Source organism: Pristiophorus japonicus, chromosome 6 (assembly GCF_044704955.1).
Source record: "Pristiophorus japonicus isolate sPriJap1 chromosome 6, sPriJap1.hap1, whole genome shotgun sequence".
NCBI classification, from domain to species: domain Eukaryota; kingdom Metazoa; phylum Chordata; class Chondrichthyes; family Pristiophoridae; genus Pristiophorus; species Pristiophorus japonicus.
The window spans coordinates 84,015,091-84,036,816 of NC_091982.1; the positions used below are offsets into that span (position 1 = coordinate 84,015,091).

The 21,726-nt window shown below is 44.5% G+C and overlaps 1 protein-coding gene across 1 annotated transcript in view; it reads right to left on the reverse strand.

The window, feature by feature from the left end:
* chm (CHM Rab escort protein) overlaps window positions 1-21,726 on the reverse strand; it is a 189,500-nt gene that overhangs the window by 18,364 nt on the left and 149,410 nt on the right. The window contains exons 10-13 of the mRNA XM_070883035.1: window positions 13,099-13,203; window positions 11,576-11,636; window positions 4,485-4,581; window positions 1,513-1,614 (exon numbers count right to left, since the gene is read on the reverse strand). Coding sequence (XP_070739136.1) covers window positions 1,513-1,614; window positions 4,485-4,581; window positions 11,576-11,636; window positions 13,099-13,203 — 365 coding nt within the window. The remainder of the gene's footprint in view (window positions 1-1,512; window positions 1,615-4,484; window positions 4,582-11,575; window positions 11,637-13,098; window positions 13,204-21,726) is intronic.

Below are 21,726 nucleotides of genomic sequence, written 5' to 3' on the forward strand. Positions count from 1 at the left end.
CGGTGGTAGACCTGAGTGTCACCTGCATAGGTGTGCAGGGCCCAGTATAAAAAGGCTGCCCATGTGCCTCACTCTGGAGTTACAAATAAATGACCAAGGTCATTACAGTTTGAGTACAACACATTGCCTCATGGAGTCATTTATAAGTGCATTACAAACGAACAGTTTCTTACCAATCATTGGCCAAAACTTCAACAGAATCCCCATTTACATGCCCGTAAACAGGGTTTCTGCTGATCTTCTGTCGAAGCTATAGTGGCCAATGGAGAGAACTTCTGGGAAAATTCCCAGTGCTGGTGTTCTAGTGATTCAGAATTTGTCTACCAATGAGGCAACAGGATTAAAAACAGCACAGCCCAATGCCCAACATTCAAACAGGACAAATTCAGTAAGAAAGAAACCAAAATAGAAGTACATACCTAGACTTCAAGGAAAAGGTGGAAGTGGGGGGGGGCGGGGGAAGAGAAGGGGAAAGAGAGGAGATGCGAAACAGGGAGAAGACAGTGGGAGGGGAGACAGCGCGCGCGCGAGAGACCGAGAGAGAGACAGAGAGACAGAGAGAGAAAAAGAAAGGAAGGAAAGAAAGACTTGGATTTATATAGCGCCTTTTACGACCACCAGATGTCTCAAATCGCTTTACAACCAATGAAGTATTTTGAGTGTAGTCACTGTTGTAATGTGGGGAAATGGGAGCAGAGGTGAGGAACGAAAATAGTGACCGGAGAGACAACTTCCATGATGCTCGAGAGATTCTTAATACTCACCAGCTAGTTGGATTCACTGTTTTCCTCTTCTCCTTTGAGCTACTTGCTCAACTCCTACATTCTTCCCTCTCTCTACTGTCAATCACCTCAGTCATAACCCTCCATGCTCCCCCAACAGTGGATGGCGAGAGGCCCCCTCCTACTTTTTCCATCTCCCCTATCCATTTTATTTAAAGAGGATTTGGTTTTCTTTGAAATTCAACTTGGTGTTTTTCTAAAACAGGAAATTCAATTATGGGAAGGGACACACACTTGCTCTCAACAATTAGAATGACCAACTTGCTTTATAATTCAACTTTAAAAAAAAAATTAGGATGAGGAAAGACATTGTCTCGCTCCGCTCTATAGGCTTCCTGAAGTTTACAGACACAGAGAGTTTTTGAAGAATTCTGTCATTTTAGCATGTGTCAGAGGAGATACCAAGAATAGATCTTACAGTTCTGACGAAAGGCCATCGACCTGAAACATTAACTCTGTTTCTCTCTCCACAGATGCTGCCTGACATGCTGAGTATTCCCAGCATTTTCTGTTTTTATTGTACACTAACTATGAATGGGGAGACATTCTAACCCAATGCTCTTTTCAGTAGAAAAAAGAATGTCAGATAAGAAGAAAGTTATTCTGAAATTTGGTTAAAATTTGGCAACGATTTTAAATTAAGAAAAGTCAGTGCTGACAGGTAGAGAGTACCAAATAACAAATGTCCATCTTGTCATGGTGTGCAGTGATTAAAGTCTCGAGTCCTTACCAGTTTCTTCATTTTCACTGTACTGAGCGAACAGTTTAGATACCACAGGTTCCAAGTCTTCTTTGGCAGTTCCATTTGATGGACAAGTTAGGTGGACCAGATCTATTTAAAAAATGAGTCAAAATGGATCATACTGTAACTAGTAATCATGTTACAGAAACACATTACTAAGATGAAACAATATAACAATGCTGAACAAGCAGAGTGCTATCCAAATAAACTTTCTATTCTGTAAAATCACGCAGTATTTTGTAATGTCGTTTTTCCTCATACAACATACAGATAATGTAACAAATTTAAGGATTTTACTTCCTTTAAATTTTTGGAATAAATGCCATCTTTTTTGCCATATTGTCACATTATACAAGTTTAATTATTTTACACTTTGAAATAACTGTACTCAGTGGTTTCCACATCTATTCCCATAAAGTACTTGACGCAGGTTTTGACTATCCAAAGCAAAGGAAGCTTGCACATCAAGGTTAGACATTTAATTTACGGTGAAGTCTTGATATTGGCAACTTTATTAGTGACTAAGAGAGATTTATGCACATAAGATTTCTAGATGCAACCTCATAAACAGTGTTATTTATTGATGAAAATGAACATTGTAAATTTAGAAACATAAATGGTTGACATCTCAATCAAAACCAAGATAAGTTTTGTATATACATACTTGGTCACAGCAGTGATCTTATGAGCATCAACTACTATTTAAGCCACGTATTTTTTTTAAACAAAACTAATCACAGGTGGATGTGTTTCTTAAATCTTTGATACTTTACTTTGTTGAGAGTAGTGTTTCATTTTGCTTTTTGCATTTCAATTGTCAAGGTGTTTTTTTTTAAAACGCAGAAATATATTGCTTTCCACAAAATATTTTAAGTTGGTAAGCAAAGACACAAACTTTTAGCACCCCAAAATTATACAAACTACTTGCCCAAGAAGCTTTGTGTTTTGTTGAAGTGCATATGGGAGGCAGTTACAATTCTTTTTACCTTGAATAAAAACTGCACACGTGTTGAAGGCATGCTCCCCTGCAAGTTCCCACTATATGGTGAAGTACTGAACCACACAGATCAGGAATGTCCCAGGCTCCATCTTGGTGAGCCAAGTAGGTCATAACAATTAGCTTTGTGACACCAGGTGGCAAAAAATCCCGGCGGAGGGGGGAAAGGAAAGAGGAAAGAAAATTGGTCAGGGCTCACACTCAATTGCTGTTCAGGTGACTCCTGTTGGAAAATAGGTGCATAAACGTTGGGCGAGAACAGGATTGGATTTGGTTGTGATGTCTTCATGGTGAGAAAGACCATGACACACACTGCTCAGCTCACTCACAGAAATGTCCATTTGAATAGGGTACAGAATAGTATTTGTCACAAGTGGAACTATATCCCAACAATACCTCATTGCCTTCTGATCAGGAGCATGGGAAGCAAGGCAAGGGGAAAATGAATGTTAACCCCCACCCCCGAAAAAAACTAGTATACTTTACAACTGTTAAGGTACAAGTTGCGAGGATTTTTGCAGGCTAGTATTGTTCCCAAACAAGACTCGGCAAAGATAAAATTAGTGTCAGTGGTCTGCCCAGGCTGAGTTTACTCAGTACTGCAGTAATTGCATGATGCAGCACAAACAGTTTTGGACTGTGGAAAATCCTGCATTTGTTACCGACTACCACGCTTAGCAGGTGTTGCTGTCTGATTGGGTAACAAAGCACACTCATAAGTCACTTGGGCCAACTCTAAAGCACTCCCACAAGATACAAAAGCAGTTATTTATTAGAAATGGCATATATTCAGCTAAAGGTTAAGCCAACAATTTACTTTTTCTACTCAATATTTCTCTTGATAATTGCTTGCTACCGTGTAACCTCAACTCTTTGGGACAGCAGGATTTCCTGAGCTGCAGATTTCTTCAGGACTGTTCATGTGTGACCACCCGCCTGGAATTGTGGTTTATATTGTCGTAAGCCAACACACAACATTGCCTACAACAGCCCTTATTCAACTCTTTGTAAAACTTGATGTATTATTAAACATTTTAGCGGTGCACATATCGAAGTGCTAGTTTTGCATTACCTCAATAGTTCTCATTTTTATTCTATATGATTTATAGGTATTTTTATGGACCTGTTCCTTCAAACTTTTTCAGAGATGGGGCTTTTTCCAAGAAAAAAAAGGCCAAATTATAAGGCACTGCATTAAAAGACATTTGTTTGGTTGAAAATAACTTAGAATTATATCATAGTTCAGAATAAAGAACTGTATACATGCAGAAACAGGGTTCAATCTTCAGATTCTACTCACTTAACAGACACCTTCACATATCAAATGCTCCTTGAAGTGGAAGAAACAGTTTTGTCGGGTCACAGTACAAAACATCCCCATCAACATTGACAGCATATTGCCTGGTTTTTTTCATTGGGGCGGGGTGATGATGAGAAGCTAATTTTCTTTATTGCGAAATGCCTAATACCACGTAAAAACTTTACACAATTGAACAATAAATCAAAAATAACCACTATATTTTATGGTACTTCATACTGTCTTTACGTTCTGCCCTCTGCAGTAGTCTGCCACATCAGTTTCTATTATCCAACACGTTTTAGTCACTCAGGTATGACTGAATTAGTAACAGCAGCTAAAGCCATTTGTCATGTAATGCTCTCCTAGCAGGAAGAGCAATGATTTCAGTTCATGATTCGATCATTTGAGTCACATTTTCAGGGCAAGTGAAAGACTCAGTTCCAGTCAGCTGGCAACTCTGATTACATGTGTGTCATCTGCAGAACACATGATCAGGGGCTTGAAGAATAAATGAATTAATCTTCAACAGTCATTGACCAGGGTAAATCACTCAGTTAAAAATCAATTTAAATATGAAAATAATGCAGCAAACAGGATTAGATATTGATTTCAAAACAAAATACTTGTTTGTTCGGGTAGTAAATGTAAAATATCTCAACTTACAGGTGCCCTGTGGACAGGTCATTGAAGAGGGACAGAGCTCAATGATTCGTACAGAAGGATGACTTTTTTCCACTGCAGGCACAGTTAAAATAGAAATCTGTAAAGTCAGACCGTATAGTTAGGGATTTTTGAGTGATGACAAGCAAAGCAAAGGTCACACAGTCTTAATATCTAGCTTATTCCCAAGTTTGGACATTCATCTGTTTGTGGGATCTTGCTGTGCATAATCAACCTGCAGTATTTGCCTGCTTAAGACTCACTGCACTTCAAAGTGTATGTGAAGCACTTTGAGATGATCTGAGACACAATACGATACATCAGTGCAAGTCTTCTTTCGTGACAAAAATCATTCATTGTACTGAGTTCAGCAATTATTATTATGGGGGAAAAAAATAAAATTCTCATTGTAAACCAAATAGCAAGATACCGTAATAGGTCCATGGAACTGACTTTGAATCAGGAATGCATTTCTCCAACCAATAGGATAACTAGTTAACAGCAGTAACTGCCATATTTTAGACTATGGGCAATTTATATTTTTATTTCCGTTGTTCATGTTTTTCATTCTTCCTTCATGTCTATTCATCTCCACAAAAAGTAGTAGCTGGGTCACGATTTGGGATTCTTGATCGTTTTTTTTCCTCCACAGGAAGGACTGTGGGATTGAGTATGTTTAAGGGTTGTGTTTTAAAACAAGATGAATGGGTGAGCCAAGTTGCAGATAGAGATGAGGATTTCAGGAGCCCAGTTATGAAAAGAAAACTGCTTGCCTTGTACAAGCAGTTATACCACAAATTGGAAGGTCTGCCAAGCGTTGCTGCATCAAGGCAGAAGGTATGGAGAAACGTGCTTCTAGTCTGTGTGGTGTAATTTTCCAGGGTACAGTGCTCTGCAATCTATCTTGGAAGTGTGGCACATCCAGGGACACTGCAGCCAGGCCCTCACAAGAAGAATCAATCTTCACAGCCTTTGCAGTTTTGGTGGAAGCTCAAACGGCTGCCATCCAGACTCTCCATCTTAAACATATTGGTGGATCACATGGATATGGGTTTTCAAGGAGTTATTCCTCTTCTGAATGCTGGTCTCCATCAGATCAGTGGAAGTGATGGCCCCATCATCATCATAGGCAGTTCCTCAGAATCGAGGAAGACCTGCTTCCACTCCTGAAGTGAGTTCTTTGGTGGCTGAACAGTTCAATACGAGAGCCACAGACTCTGTCACACGTGGGACAGATAGTCGTTGAGGGAAGGGGTGGGTGGGTGGGACTGGTTAGCCGCACGCTCTTTCCGCTGTCTGCGCTTGATTTCTGCATGCTCTCGGCGTTGAGACTCGAGGTGCTCAGCACCCTCTCAGATGCACTTCCTCCACTTAGGGCGGTCTTGGGCCAGGGACTCCCAGGTGTCAGTGGGGATGTTGCACTCAGGGAGGCTTTGAGGGTGCCCCTGTAACATTTCCACTGCCCAGCTTTGGCTCGTTTGTCATGAAGGAACTCCTAGCAGGGCACTTACTTTGGGAGTCTCGTGTTGGGCATGCGAACTATACAGTCTGCCCAACGGAGCTGATCAAGTGTGGTCAGTACTTCAATGCTGGAGGATGTTGGCCTGGACGAGGACGCTGATGTTGGTGCGCCTGTCCTCCCAGGGGATTTGTAGGATTTTGCGGAGTCATTGTTGATGATATTTCTCCAGCGTCTTGGTGTCTGCTGTACATGGTCCATGTCGCTGAACCATACGGAGGGTGGGTATTACTACAGCCCTGTAGACCATGAACTTGGTGGCAGCCCCATGGCTGTACAGTTGTACCTCTCCAGTCCGGCACTCTTGGAACCTGACCAGTGCTGGACCAGAGAATTTTCCGGACCATGGGAGGTCACGCCGACCCTAGCGTTGTCAGCAGCATCCTAGATGTACCAGGTACTGCTGACAACGACACGGCCGCGTTCTGCGCATGCGTAGCATTTTGCAGGCCCAGCTTCGGCGCCTCAGTCAGCCGCCATGCTCCTCGCTCCCTCTCCACGCCGACCCAACCAAGGAAGGAACAATGGAAGCAGCAAGGAGAAGAGGAGCAGCCAGCGCGCCGACCTGACCTCGGAGGGAACACCGAAGGCAGCAGAGAGAAGAGGAGCAGCCAGCCCCAGAACACAGTGCAGGTCGTGACCCCCTCGCCGGGAATGATGCCGGACCAGGAATGTTGCCGGACCAAAGAGGTACAACCTGCAATTGCACTGGAGCTGATTAGGCATGGTGAGTTTGCGCAGGAGCATCATCAATCATATGTGTAGGGACTATTTCTGGTTTCCCAGCAGCCATCCTGATATCCCTGGGTGGGTGGAAAAGTTGGGGATGGATGAGTGCCTCCGGATGAAGGCAATGTGGCAGCTGCCAGCGAAACTGGCACAATTTCTCCAGTGATCACACACCAGTTGTGTATTGATGGAGTGAAAGCCCTTTCTGTTCACAAAAGCTCCTGGCTCGTCTTCTGGTGCCTTGATAGCTACACACATGAACTCCATCATGCCCTGGACGTAAGGGACGCAGCCCTTCTCATTCTAGCTGTTGGCACCCTTGGGGAAGGTAATGTATCAATTAGCTCTGGCAAAGAGGGCATTGGTGATCTGCTTGATGCAGCTGTGCAGAGTAGATTGAGAGATGCAGGTGATATCCCTTGTAGAAGCCTGGAAGGAGCCGAGGTGAAAAAGTTAAGGGCAGTGGTAACTTTGACAGCCACTAGTAAAGCATGGTCCCAGGTCCAGCAGGTAGCAGATCCTTTGTCAACAGTCTGCATAGGTCAGCAACAATGTGCCTGGTGGAATCATAGAATGATTACAGCATAGGAGGCTATTCGGCCCGTCGAGTCCGTGCCGGCTCTCTGCAAGAGCACGTCAGCTAGTCCCACTCCCCCACCCTTTCCCCGTAGCCCTGCATTTTTTTTCCTTCAGGTCCTTATCCAATTCCCTTTTGAAAGCTATGATTGAATCTGCCTCCACCACCCTTTCAGGCAGTGCATTCCAGATCCTAACCACTCGCTGCGTAAAAAAGGTTTTCCTCATTTCGCCTTTGGCTCTTTTGCCAAACACTTTAAATCTGTCTCCTCTGGTTCTCCATCTTTCTGCCAATGGGAACAGTTTTTTTCTATCTACTTTGTCGAGACCCATCATGATTTTGAACACCTCTGTCAAATCTCTCCGCTCCAAGGAGAACAAACCCAGCTTCTCTAGACTATCCGCGTAACTGAAGTCCCTCATCCCTGGAATAATTCTCGTAAATCTTTTCTGCACCCTCTCCATGGCCTTCATATCCTTCCTAAAGTGCGGTGCCCAGAATTGAACACAATACTCCAGTTAAGGCCAAACCAGTGTTTTATAAAGGTTCATCATAACTTCCTTGTTTTTGTACTCTGCCTCTATTTATAAAGCCCAGGATCCCGTATACTTCTTTAACCGCTTTCTCAACCTGCCCTGCCACCTTCAACGATTGGTCTCTCTGTCCATGCACCCCATTCAGAATTGTACTCTTTAGTTAATATTGTCCCTCTTTGTTCTTCCTACCAAAATGAATCACTTCACACTTTTCTGCGTTAAATTTCATCTGCAACATGTGCACCCATTTCACCAGCCTGCCTATGTCCTCTAAGTCTATCACTATCCTCCTCACTGTTCACTATACTTCAAATTTTGTGAAATCTGCAAGTTTTCAAATTGTGCCCAGTACACCCAAGCCCAAGTCATTAATATATAGCAAGAAAAGCAGTGGTACTAGAACCGGCCCCTGGCGAACACCTTCCTCCAGTCCGAAAAACAACCCTTCACTACTACTCTCTGTTTCCTATCACTTTGCCAATTTCGTATCCATGCTGTCACTGTCCCTTTTATTCCATGGACTTCAACTTTGCTGCAAGCCTATTTTATGTTAGCTTCCAATCTATTCTCAACTCTCTCCTTGCCCCTCTTATTTTCTTTTTCACTTCCCCTTTGAACTTTCTACATTCAGCTTGATTATCGTTTGCATTCTCAACTTGACATCTGTGATACGTGCTCTTTTTCTGCTTAATCTTACTCTGTATCTCTTTCGTCATCCAGGGAGCTCTGGCTTTAATTGCCCTACCTTTCCCCTAGTGGGAATGTACCTCGACTGTACCTGAACCATCTCCTCTTTAAAGACAAACCATTGTTCGATTACAGTTTTGCCTGCCAATCTTTGATTCCAATTTACCCAGGCCAGATCCATTCTCAACCCACTGAAATTTGCCTTCCTCCAATTAAGTATTTTTACTCTAGTTTGCTCCCTGTCCTTTTCCATAGCTAATCTAAACCTTATGATGCTATGATCACTCTTCCTTAAATATTTCCCGACTGACACTTGCTCCTCTTGATGCACCTCATTTCCCAGAACCAGATCCAGCAGTCTCCTGCTGCAGTGCCCCACAGATATCAAAATAAAACTGAATCTTAGCCTATGGACTCTGTGGGCTGGATAAGGCGTTCTACGAGCAGCCCCGTCAACTGCTGTGTCTAACAGGTCACCGGCTGCTCATCCTGGTTGTTAAGGCTACTGCTGGTCCTTTTCCTCCATTCAAAACACAGAAGCAAAAATGAAACCCATTACAAGGAGTAAATGCTTAATCGGGGTGAGAAAAATAGTCAGAAACAAAACTTTGAGCTCAGAATTCCCTTGGAAATGCACTAAGCACAACAGCACATAGACCTCTATGATCTGAGTGCCTGCAACCTTTTTAAACAGTGCTTCCAAATCATGTCAGCTTGTGAAGCCAGCCCCATGAGGTTTTACTCAGTAAGTTGGCCATTAAGTGGGACGCTCGACCCGACTTCATGACATCATAGGACCCCAATTTGAAGTATTGAGGCCTCCGTTTGTCATTTGCACTAGTCAGCGTCCAAGCTAAAGTGGCGGTTGGTGGGTTTCTGCTGGAATGGGGCAATGTCAATTTCTGCTATTTAGACGGTCCGCCCCATTCTCACCGAGCTGATTGGATTTATGTTTCACTACCTTCAAAAAGAAAGCACATATGAGGCACAGGTGAAAGACACAATATCCAGTTCAAATCACAAGCGAGTTCTATTGTTACACCCCTGGGTTCTGCAATTATACCTTTCTATATTGGGCAGCATGGGCACACGCCTGAATGGAAGATGCTTAGACCTCTGCTACGGGAGCGATCAGCACGGCTGCACCCAACAGAATATCTAAAAGAGACTCTAAACTTGTTAATTTCCTATTTAGTAATAACTGCCCTCTGCAAAACTGCGAAGAAAGGCATTAATTTGCTAATCACTGTATAATAACATTATAATCTCAGCTGGGAGAGGAGAAAGATGGGGAACTATTTTTTTTTTTTAAAAAGAACTTATAAAATGATTTCATGTTGTGTCTGTCATGACAGTTGTGGCCACAGCTAGATGTAAGTTTGTGTAAAAGAGTTATTATTGGTTATATTGAGCATTTAGTATTGTACAGCATATATCCCATTGCGGGAATCGTACTCAAGGATACAAGACAGATAAGGAAGGCCATTCAATGCAACTGATCTCACCTATTCAGAAAGATCCTACAGTCATGGCATCCAAACGGTTCTTCAATGATTCCAGGATTTTTATTCCACTATCCTACGTGGAAATCCATTCCATGTGGTTTGTGTGAAGAACTTCCTGAGTCGCAACATCAAGACTGTTTGTCTGTACAAATCCATGGTACTGGCAGCATTTGGACCTATTGGATTCATCATCTGATAAGATATTTTTCAGCAGGTACACTTGACAAGACTGGTCTATAGTTATGCATAATGTGTCCTCTCCAATAGGAGATAATTTTTAATATATTTTCAAGTAGCACCGAGCAAAAAGGAAGATGGTTGTAGTTGTTGGAGGTCAATCATCTCAGCCCCAGGACATTGCTGCAGTAGTTCTTTAGGGCAGTGTCCTCAGCCCAATAATCTTCAGCTACTCCCTCAATGACCTTCCCCCCATCATAAGATCAGAAATGGGGATGTTTGCTGATGATTGCAGCGTTCAGATCCATTCGCAACTTCTCAGAGAATGAAGCAGTCCATGCCCAAATGCAGCAAGACCTGGGTAACATTCAGGCTTGGGCTGATAAGTCGCAAGTAACATTCGTGCTACACAAGTGCCAGGCAATGACTATCTCCAACAAGCGAGAGTCTAACCACTGCCCCTTGACATTCAATGGCATGTCGATCGACAAATCTCCCAACATCAACATCCTGGGGAGGAAGGTGGGGAGGAAGGTGGGGGGGAAGGTGGGGGGGAGGTGGGGTCACCATTGACCAGAAACTTAACTGGACCAGACACACAAATACTGTGGCTACAAGAGGTCAGAGGCTGGGTATTCTTCGACAAATGTCTCACCTCCTGACTCCAAAAAGCCTTTCCACCAAGATGGAGTACTCTCCACTTGCCTGGAAGAGTGCAGCTCCAGCAACACTCAAGAAGCTCGACACCATCCAGGACAAAGCAGCCCGCTTGATTGGCATCCCAGCACTGCAGCAACTCTCCAAGGCTTTTTCGGCAGCATCTCGCAAACTCGCAACCAACCACCTAGAAGGTCAAGAGCAGCAGGTGCATGGGAACACCATCACCTGCAAGTTCCCCTCAAGTTACACACCATCCTGACTTGGAAATCTATCGGCAGTCCTTCATCGCCACTGGGTCAAAATCCTGGAACTCCCTCCCTAACAGCACTGTGGGAGTACCTTCACCACATAGACTGCAGTGGTTCAAGGTGGCGGTTCACCACCACCTTCTCAAGGACAATTAGAGATGGGTAATAAATGCTGCCTTTGCTAGCGACGCCCACATCTCTGGAACAAATTTTTTTTAAACATTTTGTTTTTGTTTGTGCAAAAGAAGTGTGTGCATGTATAGGAAGATGATGTATGTTACAAAGCAATGTTAATAATGCTCCTTCTAATAGTATTACAACTACCAGTTTAAGAAATTCTGTCCAATTATCAGAATAACTAATAACATTTTTTGAAAGTCACTAATGATTTATTTAAGTAAATTGTACATAAACTGCAGTAACAAAAAACAAGGCTTCAGCAAGAACTGTTGCTACCTGCTCAGAATCGGACTTCAAGACAGAAGAATTTGTGATGAGCACCCCTCTCGAAATATACCTAACAGAGAGAAACAATGAATTGAACAAGCAGTGTGGAACATTGAACAGGTAAAATAAATGACAGCAGTAACTTCTCAATAGTAAGCCACAACTTATAGGATCACCATAATACAAGATGTCAATGCTCAATCTCTTGATGTAAAAATAAATTAAGCATTTCCACTATGGAAAGAAAGACTGGGTAATAAGCAAAATAATTTTTCCAAGGTCCAATAATTATTTATACTTATTACGGAATTTGCGGTTGGGATAATGGCGAACTGGCAGCGTTCCGCCTTTGAAAATGACCGCAACTTTGGGATTTGGTGTATGCGCAGGCAATCCTGAAGTTGTGGTCCATCACTGGCAGCTCTGAAACAGGCTGTGCTTTGCCGCCCCCCACCCCCCAACCGAGCCGGTAATCTGTGTCATCAGCCAAATTAGGGAAACGGATGAAATCTTCTGCTCTTAGTGTTATTACTCTAAATAAATGTTACAGACCGAGAAAACTAATTTTAATTTTGTGCAGTGTGAAATTTGTCCATTTTAATAAAAATTAACATTTTAACAAAACTTTTAAAGTTTGTCCATCTTTATTTCAGGTTTGCCTTTTCCCCATGTAAGAGCTCCGATCTTTGTTTTGTTCTCCCCAACTATTTTAAAAACTTACTCACTTCCTTGTTTGGGGTCTGTGAGAATTCTGTGTTTTGATTGGCTGCTCAGACAGCTTTGTTGATGTCACAGCAGTAAGCACAAGGGAATCTCCACTACAATTCGTTGATTTGAATTGACAGTCACAAAACCCAAAATTCTCGACACGGACTGTGAAATCCTTGTGTGAAGTGAACTTTGGGGCCAGCAACGAACACCTTTGCTTCGTTGCTGACTGCAAATTCCGGGCCAATACTTTTCTTACCATAGGAACCAGAGCTTATCTTGTGCAAAAATAATTTGGACCATCAACAACTGCACAGATAAAGTGCCAATTGCACAGAAGAACAAGATAGCTAGGAGAGTGTCAAAGGCGTGCTATGCTCGAGGGGTTTGCACAATGTTGAACAAGACTAACGTTTACAGTCATGTGATCCTGAGTACATTATAACCTTGTAACATACTTCAAGGCTGAAGTTATTTTTAATGCATACTTTTCTCGCTTCCATTTATTACTATATTATAGTTTTCCAGGTTTGGATTTTACTGCTGTACCTTTCATTACCATCGTTAAAGCTAACAAGTTTTGTCATACATTTCCACATTACAAGACAGGATGGGGTTTCCTCTGTGTAAAATTGAAGAAAATGTATTTTTACGAAACTATCATGAGTTTTTAATTACAATTTAGTTAAAGTGTTCCTTGAATTTCACAGAAAGGAATATATATCTAACATTCAGCAGGATTAGAATATAGATATCTGTTATGATTATGAATACAGATGTCAAGATTGTTATGGCACAGTTCTTATTGCAAAAAAAACATTTACCTGTATTGTACGTTTTTAGTATGCTTCTCGGGTAGATAGCTATCATCCACAATAAAGTGTTCACAGCTTATGCGATGGCCATTACTGTCAATTACAGCTTTACACCTACAAAATAACATGGGATGCAGGAAACAAGCTAAGTTGGTCAATACTACATAGACAAGAAATACAACACAAAATAATTTTCTGGGAAAGTAAATATTAAATACGATCAAATAATGAGAAGCAAGATTTTCAGCTACATTAAATGCTTAACTTGAAATTTTTGTGAACCTCAATTTTAGTGAAAAATTGCATTAAAATTGATGGTCAAGCCAACTCCAAATAATGCATAGGTGCAGACCGACATTGAAATGATTCAAACTGAAGTTGATGAATTTGTGTTCTCAAATTCTGGACAACTGAAATCTACTTTAAGATACAACAAAATGGGGTCATTGTGATGAAATGCGCATATTACAAGAATCAGACCACACCAGAACAGAGACTTAATTCCAGGGAGTTTTTGAGAAGAACTGCATATAATTAAATGGTGATTGGCAGACAGGGAGTTTAAGATTGCACACTCATTTTTTTTCCAGAAGTCAGAGCCATTTCTGAAGCTTTCGACAAAACCCATTTGCCAAAGTGCAAGTTAAAGAAAGGCAGCAACAGAAGTATCAATGACCAAGATTTCCAACTTGGCGAGAAGTCTAAACCGCCTATGTGGCTCAGAAGGAATGTTCCTTATAGTTTTCTGCTGTAAGAAAATCCCATCAATATTGTTAGGATGTACAATCATGACATGACCTCTTGGTATTCTTTGACTGACAAGTCAGGCTACAATCTCTCATGAAGCAAGAAAATGCTGCTGTTTACAAGAACAAAGATACCAGAACAAAAATCAGAAAAAATTGCCATAAAATTAATATGGAGCATTTTCACCTATGAAAAGTTTGGAAACAATCACAAACCCAGGAATAGATGGATTTTCATCTCAAGAATTAAACACATCCAAGCCATTAAGAATTTCAGAAATGCAATTATTCTTTTTTCAAAACAAATAATAAATCCACATTGAAATTTGTACATTAAAATGAAAAGGAGAACTGAACTGAATCCTATGCAGTAGGTCAAATGCAGAATTAAGCTACATGCACCCAATTTTGTGACAATATAGTTGTCATTAGTGTGCACATTTTAATTTTAAAAAACACTTCGCAAATTCTCATTGGTTATTTGGAGTCAGTTTTTGCCTGAAATTTGATAGCTTTGACAATATGCATTTCATTAATTTTGCAAGCCTCACAAGATTTAGTTCTATGGACCTCTTTCAATTGCTATGGAAATGTGTCTACCATGGCCTATTTCAATTTCTCACATCTGCTCTCCAGTACACCAAAAATATTTGTATGCAACTTAAATGTGGAAATTAAACTAAAATGCATAAGCTGAAAGAGAATCAAAGAGTTTAGCTGACAGTTTCTCAAAGCTCGCCCTCCCCCTTCATATTTTCCCACAGATGTTTAGTCTTATAAAATAAAAGATAAAGTATTCTTGGAAGTTTTAAACAAAATCTCAATTAAAACTGATACACAGGACAAAACTAGAGCTTGGTTATAACTGACAAGAGACAAATTAATTTATATTGTATGAACAGTTTGTTGAAAATACTTGTAATTATGTATGGTCACAATTCTGGCTGATAATCAGCATTAGAAACGTATAGGAATTCATCTCTACAGATATTTTCTTTAAGATTTTTCAATGCACATACTTTGAAAGCTAGACAGGAAAATCGGTCCAGAAATCTGAAAGCCTTCAGCCTATAACTTTGTTAATAAGATGAGCTGAGGATTTCAGAGGTCTGTGGTATGATACACAGTGTATGAATTATGTAAAGGATCCAACTTAGGACCTTCTCACAAGGTATGGTATATAGATGTATACACCAGTTAGGGGAATCTATCCTTCTCGTATGCAAGAAGTACATTTTCTTCACATCTAATTATCCACATCAATGAATGCAAGTGGCCTCCCCTACAGAGAAATTACTTTCCACAAAAAAAATCTTGTAAAATGCTTGCATAAAATGCATCATGTGCACAATCAAAACAGAGTTACATAAATGTTACCAAGCCAATGATTTTTTAAAAAACAGATCAACAAAGCTGTAGAACAGGCCATCACACCAAGCCGAAATCCACTTGCCACATGCTCACTGAACTTGGCAGCTTGTATCCGTTTCTCCAGACATTAACCTATTCTCCTACAAAGAAAGAATAAACCTGCAACGAACTTTTTTAATTACTAAGCTTGCCCCATAATTGTAAATATATTGATAGTCTGAGCTACGTTACTAAAATAACAGATAATAAAGCAGGGAAAAGTAAAATGGCCATTCAGATTTATCCATCACCCAGAATTACTTCAGAACCAAATATGACCATTGCTCATCTCTTCCTGTCCAAATTCCTCTACGCTTTGAAGAACTGGGAATTAGCCAATTTCCTGAGTACTTCAAGTATGTCGGTATATACGGCATTAAATGGGACTTATATTTAGTCAAATGATTCGCATGGAGAAATTATGTGAGTTGAATTTGAGATTTTGGTTCATAATCACGTCCTCTGATTTTACAGAAAAAATCTTCGCTACATCAATGGGCCCAAGTTTCCGCCCTCTGGAAAAACGGCACATCTCCATAAGGTGCGACGACTTTCTGGAAGAAAAAGGGCGCCGGAAACTTACCTTGTGATTCTCCGGTCTCCTCAGGACGTCTACGTGCTCGGCGTAGCGCAGCACAAGGGGTCAGGGGCGGGGTCAGGGGCGGGGTCAGGTCCTGGCGCTGAAAATAGTGCCGAGACCTCTGCACATGCGCGCTAGTGTGCGCACATGTGCAGTAGCTCCAGGCCCCCGAGGTTGCGTGGGAGGGGCCCGACCCTAGCCCTGGCCGAATGGGCTCATCAGGCGAAGATCGGGAATTGGACCTCCCTCCCATTCAGCTCCCATCCATTCAGCCTTCCCCCTTCTCCTTTCCCCTCTCCCCCCTCTCTTCCTTCCCCCCTCTTCTCTCTCGCTCTCTGCCCGCCCCCCCCTCTCGCTCTCTGCCCGCCCCCCCTCTTGCTCTCTTCCCCCCCTCTCTCTCGCTCTCTTCCCCCCCTCTCGCTCTCTTCCCCCCCCCTCGCTCTCTGCCCGGCCCCCCTCTCGCTCTCTGCCCGCCCCCCCCTCTCGCTCTCTGCCCGCCCCCCCTCTCGCTCACAGCCCGCCCCCCCTCTCGCTCTCTTCCCGCCCCCCCTCTCTCTCTCCCCCCTTCCCTCCCCCCCCCCCCTCCCTCTCTCTCTCCCCCCCCCTTCCCTCCCCCCTCTCTCTCTCCCCCCCCTTCCCTCCCCCCTCTCTCTCTCCCCCCCCTTCCCTCCCCCCTCTCTCTCTCCCCCCCTTCCCTCCCCCCTCTCTCTCTCCCCCCCCTTCCCTCCCCCCTCCCCTCCCCTCTCTCCCCTTCCCTCCCCCCTCTCTCTCTCCCCCCTCTCTCTCTCTCCTTCCCTCCCCTCTCTCTCTCCCCCCCCTCCCTCCCCCCTCTCTCTCTCCCCCTCTCTCTCTCTCCCCCCTTCCCTCCCCTCTCTCTCTCCCCCCCCTCCCTCCCCCCTCTCTCTCTCCCCCCCTCCCCTCCCCTCTCTCCCCTTCCCTCCCCCCTCTCTCTCTCTCCCCCACTTCCCTCCCCCCTCTCTCTCTCTCTCTCCCCCCCCTTCCCTCCCCCCCTCTCTCTCCCTCCCCTTCCCTCCCCCCTCTCTCTCTCCCCCACTTCCCTCCCCCCTCTCTCTCTCTCTCCCCCCTCTCTCTCTCTCCCCCCCTCTCTCTCCCCCCTTCTCTCTCTCTCTCCGCCCCCTTCCCTCCCTCCCACCGCCTCCCTCTCCCCATCCCTTCCCCCTCCTCCCTCCCTCTCCCCCATCCCTTCCCCCTCCTCCCTCCCTCTCCCCCATCCCTTCCCCCTCCTCCCTCCCTCTCCCCATCCCTTCCCCCTCCTCTCTCCCTCTCCCCCATCCCTTCCCCCTCCTCTCTCCCTCTCCCCCTCCCTTCCCCCTCCTCTCCCTCTCTCCCATCCCTTCCCCCTCCTCTCTCCCTCTCCCCCATCCCTTCCCCCTCCTCTCTCCCTCTCCCCCATCCCTTCCCCCTCCTCTCTCCCTCTCCCCCATCCCTTCCCCCTCCTCTCTCCCTCTCCCCCATCCCTTCCCCCTCCTCTCTCTCTCCCCCCTCCATCCCTTCCCCCTCCCCTTCCTCTCTCCTCTCCCCCATCCCTTCCCCCTCCCCTCTCCCCCATCCCTTCCCCCTCCTCTCTCCCCCATCCCTTCCCCCTCCTCTCTCCCTCTCCTCCATCCCTTCCCCCTCCTCTCTCCCTCTCCCCCATCCCTCCCTCCCACCCCCAATCTCTCGTTCCCTACGCCTGATTTATAAGTGTAGGCAAGGTTTTTCTGAGCATACAAAAATCTACACTTATTCCATTCTGTTAGTTTGGAGTAAGTTTTCGTTGCCTAAACTTGCAAAACAGACGCAAGTGGCTGGAACAGAAGTAGGCCATCTAGCCCCTCGAGCCTGCTCCGCCATTTAAAAAGATCATGGCTGATCTGGCCGTGGACTCAGCTCCACTTACCCACCCGCTCCCCATCCCTTCCCCCTCCTCTCTCTCCCTCTTCCCCATCCCTTCCCCCTCCTCTCTCCCTCTCCCCCCTCCTCTCACACTGGGGCGGCCCCATCCCAGCATGTTGTTGGAGGGCTCCTGGTGCTGCAGTAGGTGAGTAGAAACTTAATTTTTTATTTATTGATTTATTATTTTTTTTATATTTTATTTTTTAATTTTTTTGATTGATTTATTGGTTGATTTATTGATTTATTTATCATTTATTATTGATGATGGCTCTTTATTTGTAAAACTGAAGTGTTTAATGTTTGTAAACTTCCCTTTTTTAGCCCCCCCCCCCCCCCCGCCATTTCCTACGCCTGATTTGTAACCTATGCCTAATTTTCTGAGCGCACAAAAATCTACACTTACTCCATTCTAAGTTAGTTTGGAGTATGTTTTTACTGCCTAAACTTTTTAAACTGGCGTAAGTGGCTGGACACGCCCTCTTTTGAAAAAGAAATCTGTTCCAAACTGAAACTGTTCTAACTGACTAGAACTGGAGCAAACTAAATGCCGAGAATTGCAATTTCTAAGATACTCCATTCTAAACCAGTTGCTCTAAAAAAACAGGAACTCAGGCCGAAACTTGGCCCCATAGAATGAGCTAGAATTTTGGGTTTTAGTGATTTTGCCCGTTTCTGGGCGATAATTGCAGCAAATATTTTTTTTTAAACCGCTGGGTTACCATTACCGCCAGAGCTTGCAAAATTCAGCAAACGGTCAAGAACGTTAGCGACAGCGATAAATCCAGCGTTGTACAACTGAATTTGTGCGCCGGAGCTGAAATTTGTGAGTGGAAAAAAACCACTTGGACCTTCTGCACATGCGCGAATTTTTATTATTTTTTTTGCAATTTTTTTTCTTCCTCCCATGTTTCTGGTCAGCTGTCAGGGAGTATCCGCGCAAACGCAGTACACGCAGGGCTGAATCAGCCATTTTTAGATTTAATTCACAACGGAAGAAGATTGGAGCAGGCAGAAAGCCAGAAAGTTCAGCAGTGAGGCAAACGAGGCCCTTGTCACTGCTATGGAAAGGAGATAGGCAGAATTAAACAGGGGGATGCAAGTAACTCCCTCCCAGCGGTTTTTCGTAAAATTTGGACCAGCATATCTGAGGAGGTCTCCAATAGCGACACCATCCGAGAGACCCACACACAGTGCAGCAAGAGGTTTAATGACCTTTGCAGGGTTGTTTTGAAGTAAGTAATATTTTTATTGATGCACTTCATTATTTAAAGTATAATTCTGACACACTATTTGTTCTCATGCTGTTGGTATAGGTAGGCTGTGTTGCACCTTATTTGCCATGAATGAGCTTTACACATTATTACGATTGCTTTCTGAGATCTTAAAAAATGTTTTGGCACGTCGATATCTTCCTCATGAACCATGTGCAACTTCCAGGACCATTGAACAGAAGACTGTATTAAATGCAGACAGAATGGTATAAGTGCTTTGGAGGGTATCTGTGTGTGCCACAAGAGCAGATGGGCCCTCTTGTAACCATTCCCATTGTCATCTTTGCAGGGAAAGATGTTCCACAACCACCAGGAGCAGCGGCGGACAGGCGGCGATCCACCCCAAAGTATGTCTCTGACAGACATCGAGGAGAGTGTGGCTGGTCTGCTCGGTGCCTCAGGGAGGGCAACTGCCTGTGGGGGTGCTGAAACCCCGATCGGTTGTGAGGGTAAGTCCTGCACACTCCCCGAGCTGGGTTGGGGCAATAAGTGTCTGTGGACTAGGGTTGGGACAATGTGATGCAGCATCTCTCGATTACATATAATGGAGTAGCAGCGGCCCTACAAATAAGCCTGTGCTATGTGACCTTACTCATGTCACCCTGCCCCCTCCCCTGCTGCTAACCACTTGTCTGTTTTCTATTTCCAGATGAGGAGTCGCATGCACCAAATCTTTCAATGGAAGCCTCCACCTCAGGCAGTCATGTGGGCGGGGGAGGAGGGGGTCTGCTGACAGACAGGTGAACGCACAACTGGACATGGTGGGACTGTCCAGGGAGAGTGTCCAGCTCACCCGACAGCTCCGCTAGCATCGCGACACTATCTGCAAACATGACGGAGGTCGGTTCACAGATTATCCGTGCTAACCAAGAAATCTGCGAGGCTGTCAATGCCCACGCGCAATTGATGGCCTCCTTCTGTGACACTGCAGTCCCCAGTGTCACACCCAGACCCGCATCACCTGAGTGGTAATGCCGAGCAAGAGGCTCGCCACTCAGAAGCCGGGCCTTCCATACCCCGAGCTTCTCCAGTGGATCCACACATGGTGTCTCCATTGTCTCTCCCCCCAATACAGCAGGACTCTAGCCGTCAGTGCAGGGGTTGTGTTTTGTTATTTTATAAAAGCTTAAAAAGTTTACAAATTCTGTTCAAGTTCAAATTTAATTTATGTTTCAAAATTAAGTTTAACAAGTTTACAATGTTTATTAAATTCTGCGTAGTGTCTCATTTGCAGAGCAAGAGTGGGAATAGTCAACATGGTGGGATAGAGTGGCCAGGCAATGGTCAAACTCTTCAAGTGTTGAATTATGAGCTGCTGACGCAAGGCTTTTGCAGTGGCGAAAATTGCACGAGGCCTCCGCTGTGGCGGTGGTGGTGGTGAGGGTGGTGGCATGGGTTCCTCCTCCCCTCTCTCCTGAGGTGGTCCTGCAGTCCCATTGCCAAATCCTGACCCTTATGATGGCCAAGTTGTGTAGCACACCACAATGAACTCAGAGACCTGCTGAGGGGTGTATTTCAGGCAGCCTCGAATGGTCCAGGCATCGGAAGCGCTGTTTGAGCACTCCAACTGTCTGTTCGACGATGTTGAGTGTGGCTATATGGCTCTCATTATAGCAATGCTCGGCTTCTGTCTGAGGGTTACGGAGGAGGGTCATGAGCCAGGTAGCGAGGCCGTAACCTTTGTTCCCCAGCATCCAGCTCTGGCCTTGTGATTGACGCTGTAACATGCATGAGACAGTGCTCTCATGCAAGATCAAAGCATCATGGATGCACCCTGGATATTGGGCATTGACTGCCATGACGTGCTAAGTATGGTCGCAGACGATCTGTATGTCCATGGAGTGGAATCCCTTTCGGTTTCAGTAAACGTCTGGATTGAGTAAAGGTGCTCGCAGGACAATATGCGTAGTGAATGGCACTCTGAATCTTGGGGAAGCCAGCAATTCGTCCAAAACCTACAGGCCTCTCATTCTGGGCCTCCTTGGTCATTGGGAACTGCGTGCGTGCAATGTAGTAGTCAACCTGGCGAATGCAGCAATGTGTAGCGTACTGCGAGAGGGAGCATATGTCCCCTACTCATGCCTGAAAGGAGCTGGAGGCATAGAAGGCAAGTGCCCCAGTCACCTTCACCTCGAGGGGCAGTGCAGACCTGTTGCCGCTGGTAGGCTGTCGGTCTGCCTTTGAGCTGGCATATCTGTGACCACCTCTTTTCGGAAGTGCAGCCTTCTAATGTACTGTGCCTCAGAGAGCTGCAGGTATGAGCGCTGTTGCCTGTAAACTCGTGAGGGGTAAAGCCTCCTCCCAATATGTCTGCGATTACGCTCAAAATGATCATTAAGCGTTCTTCCAGCTCGACGCTGCATAGAAAAAGCAACCAGGAATAATGGCTGACATAGTATAGCCCCCATTTTTTTTTATGTCCTTAAATATCTCTTAAAATGAACTATAAACTCACATAAAACTTCACTGTGTAAAACTTCTCCAAATTCTTCGATACACTGAACTTCTGCTCCGTTTTCAAGATATCGCCGTTAGCGCCAGGTGCGCCCTGGGTCCGAATGATTTTTTTCTGGCGGGTTTGCTGGTGGACGGGAAATCGGGTGATATCGCTGAATTTTCCACCCAGGGGGATAGTGCAGCGTTGCATGCCGATTGACGTCATCACCCAAATGGTGGAAACATCGGGCTGGCAGCAAGTTTTAGTGCCGTTGCAAAACCACAGCCGAAATTTCCG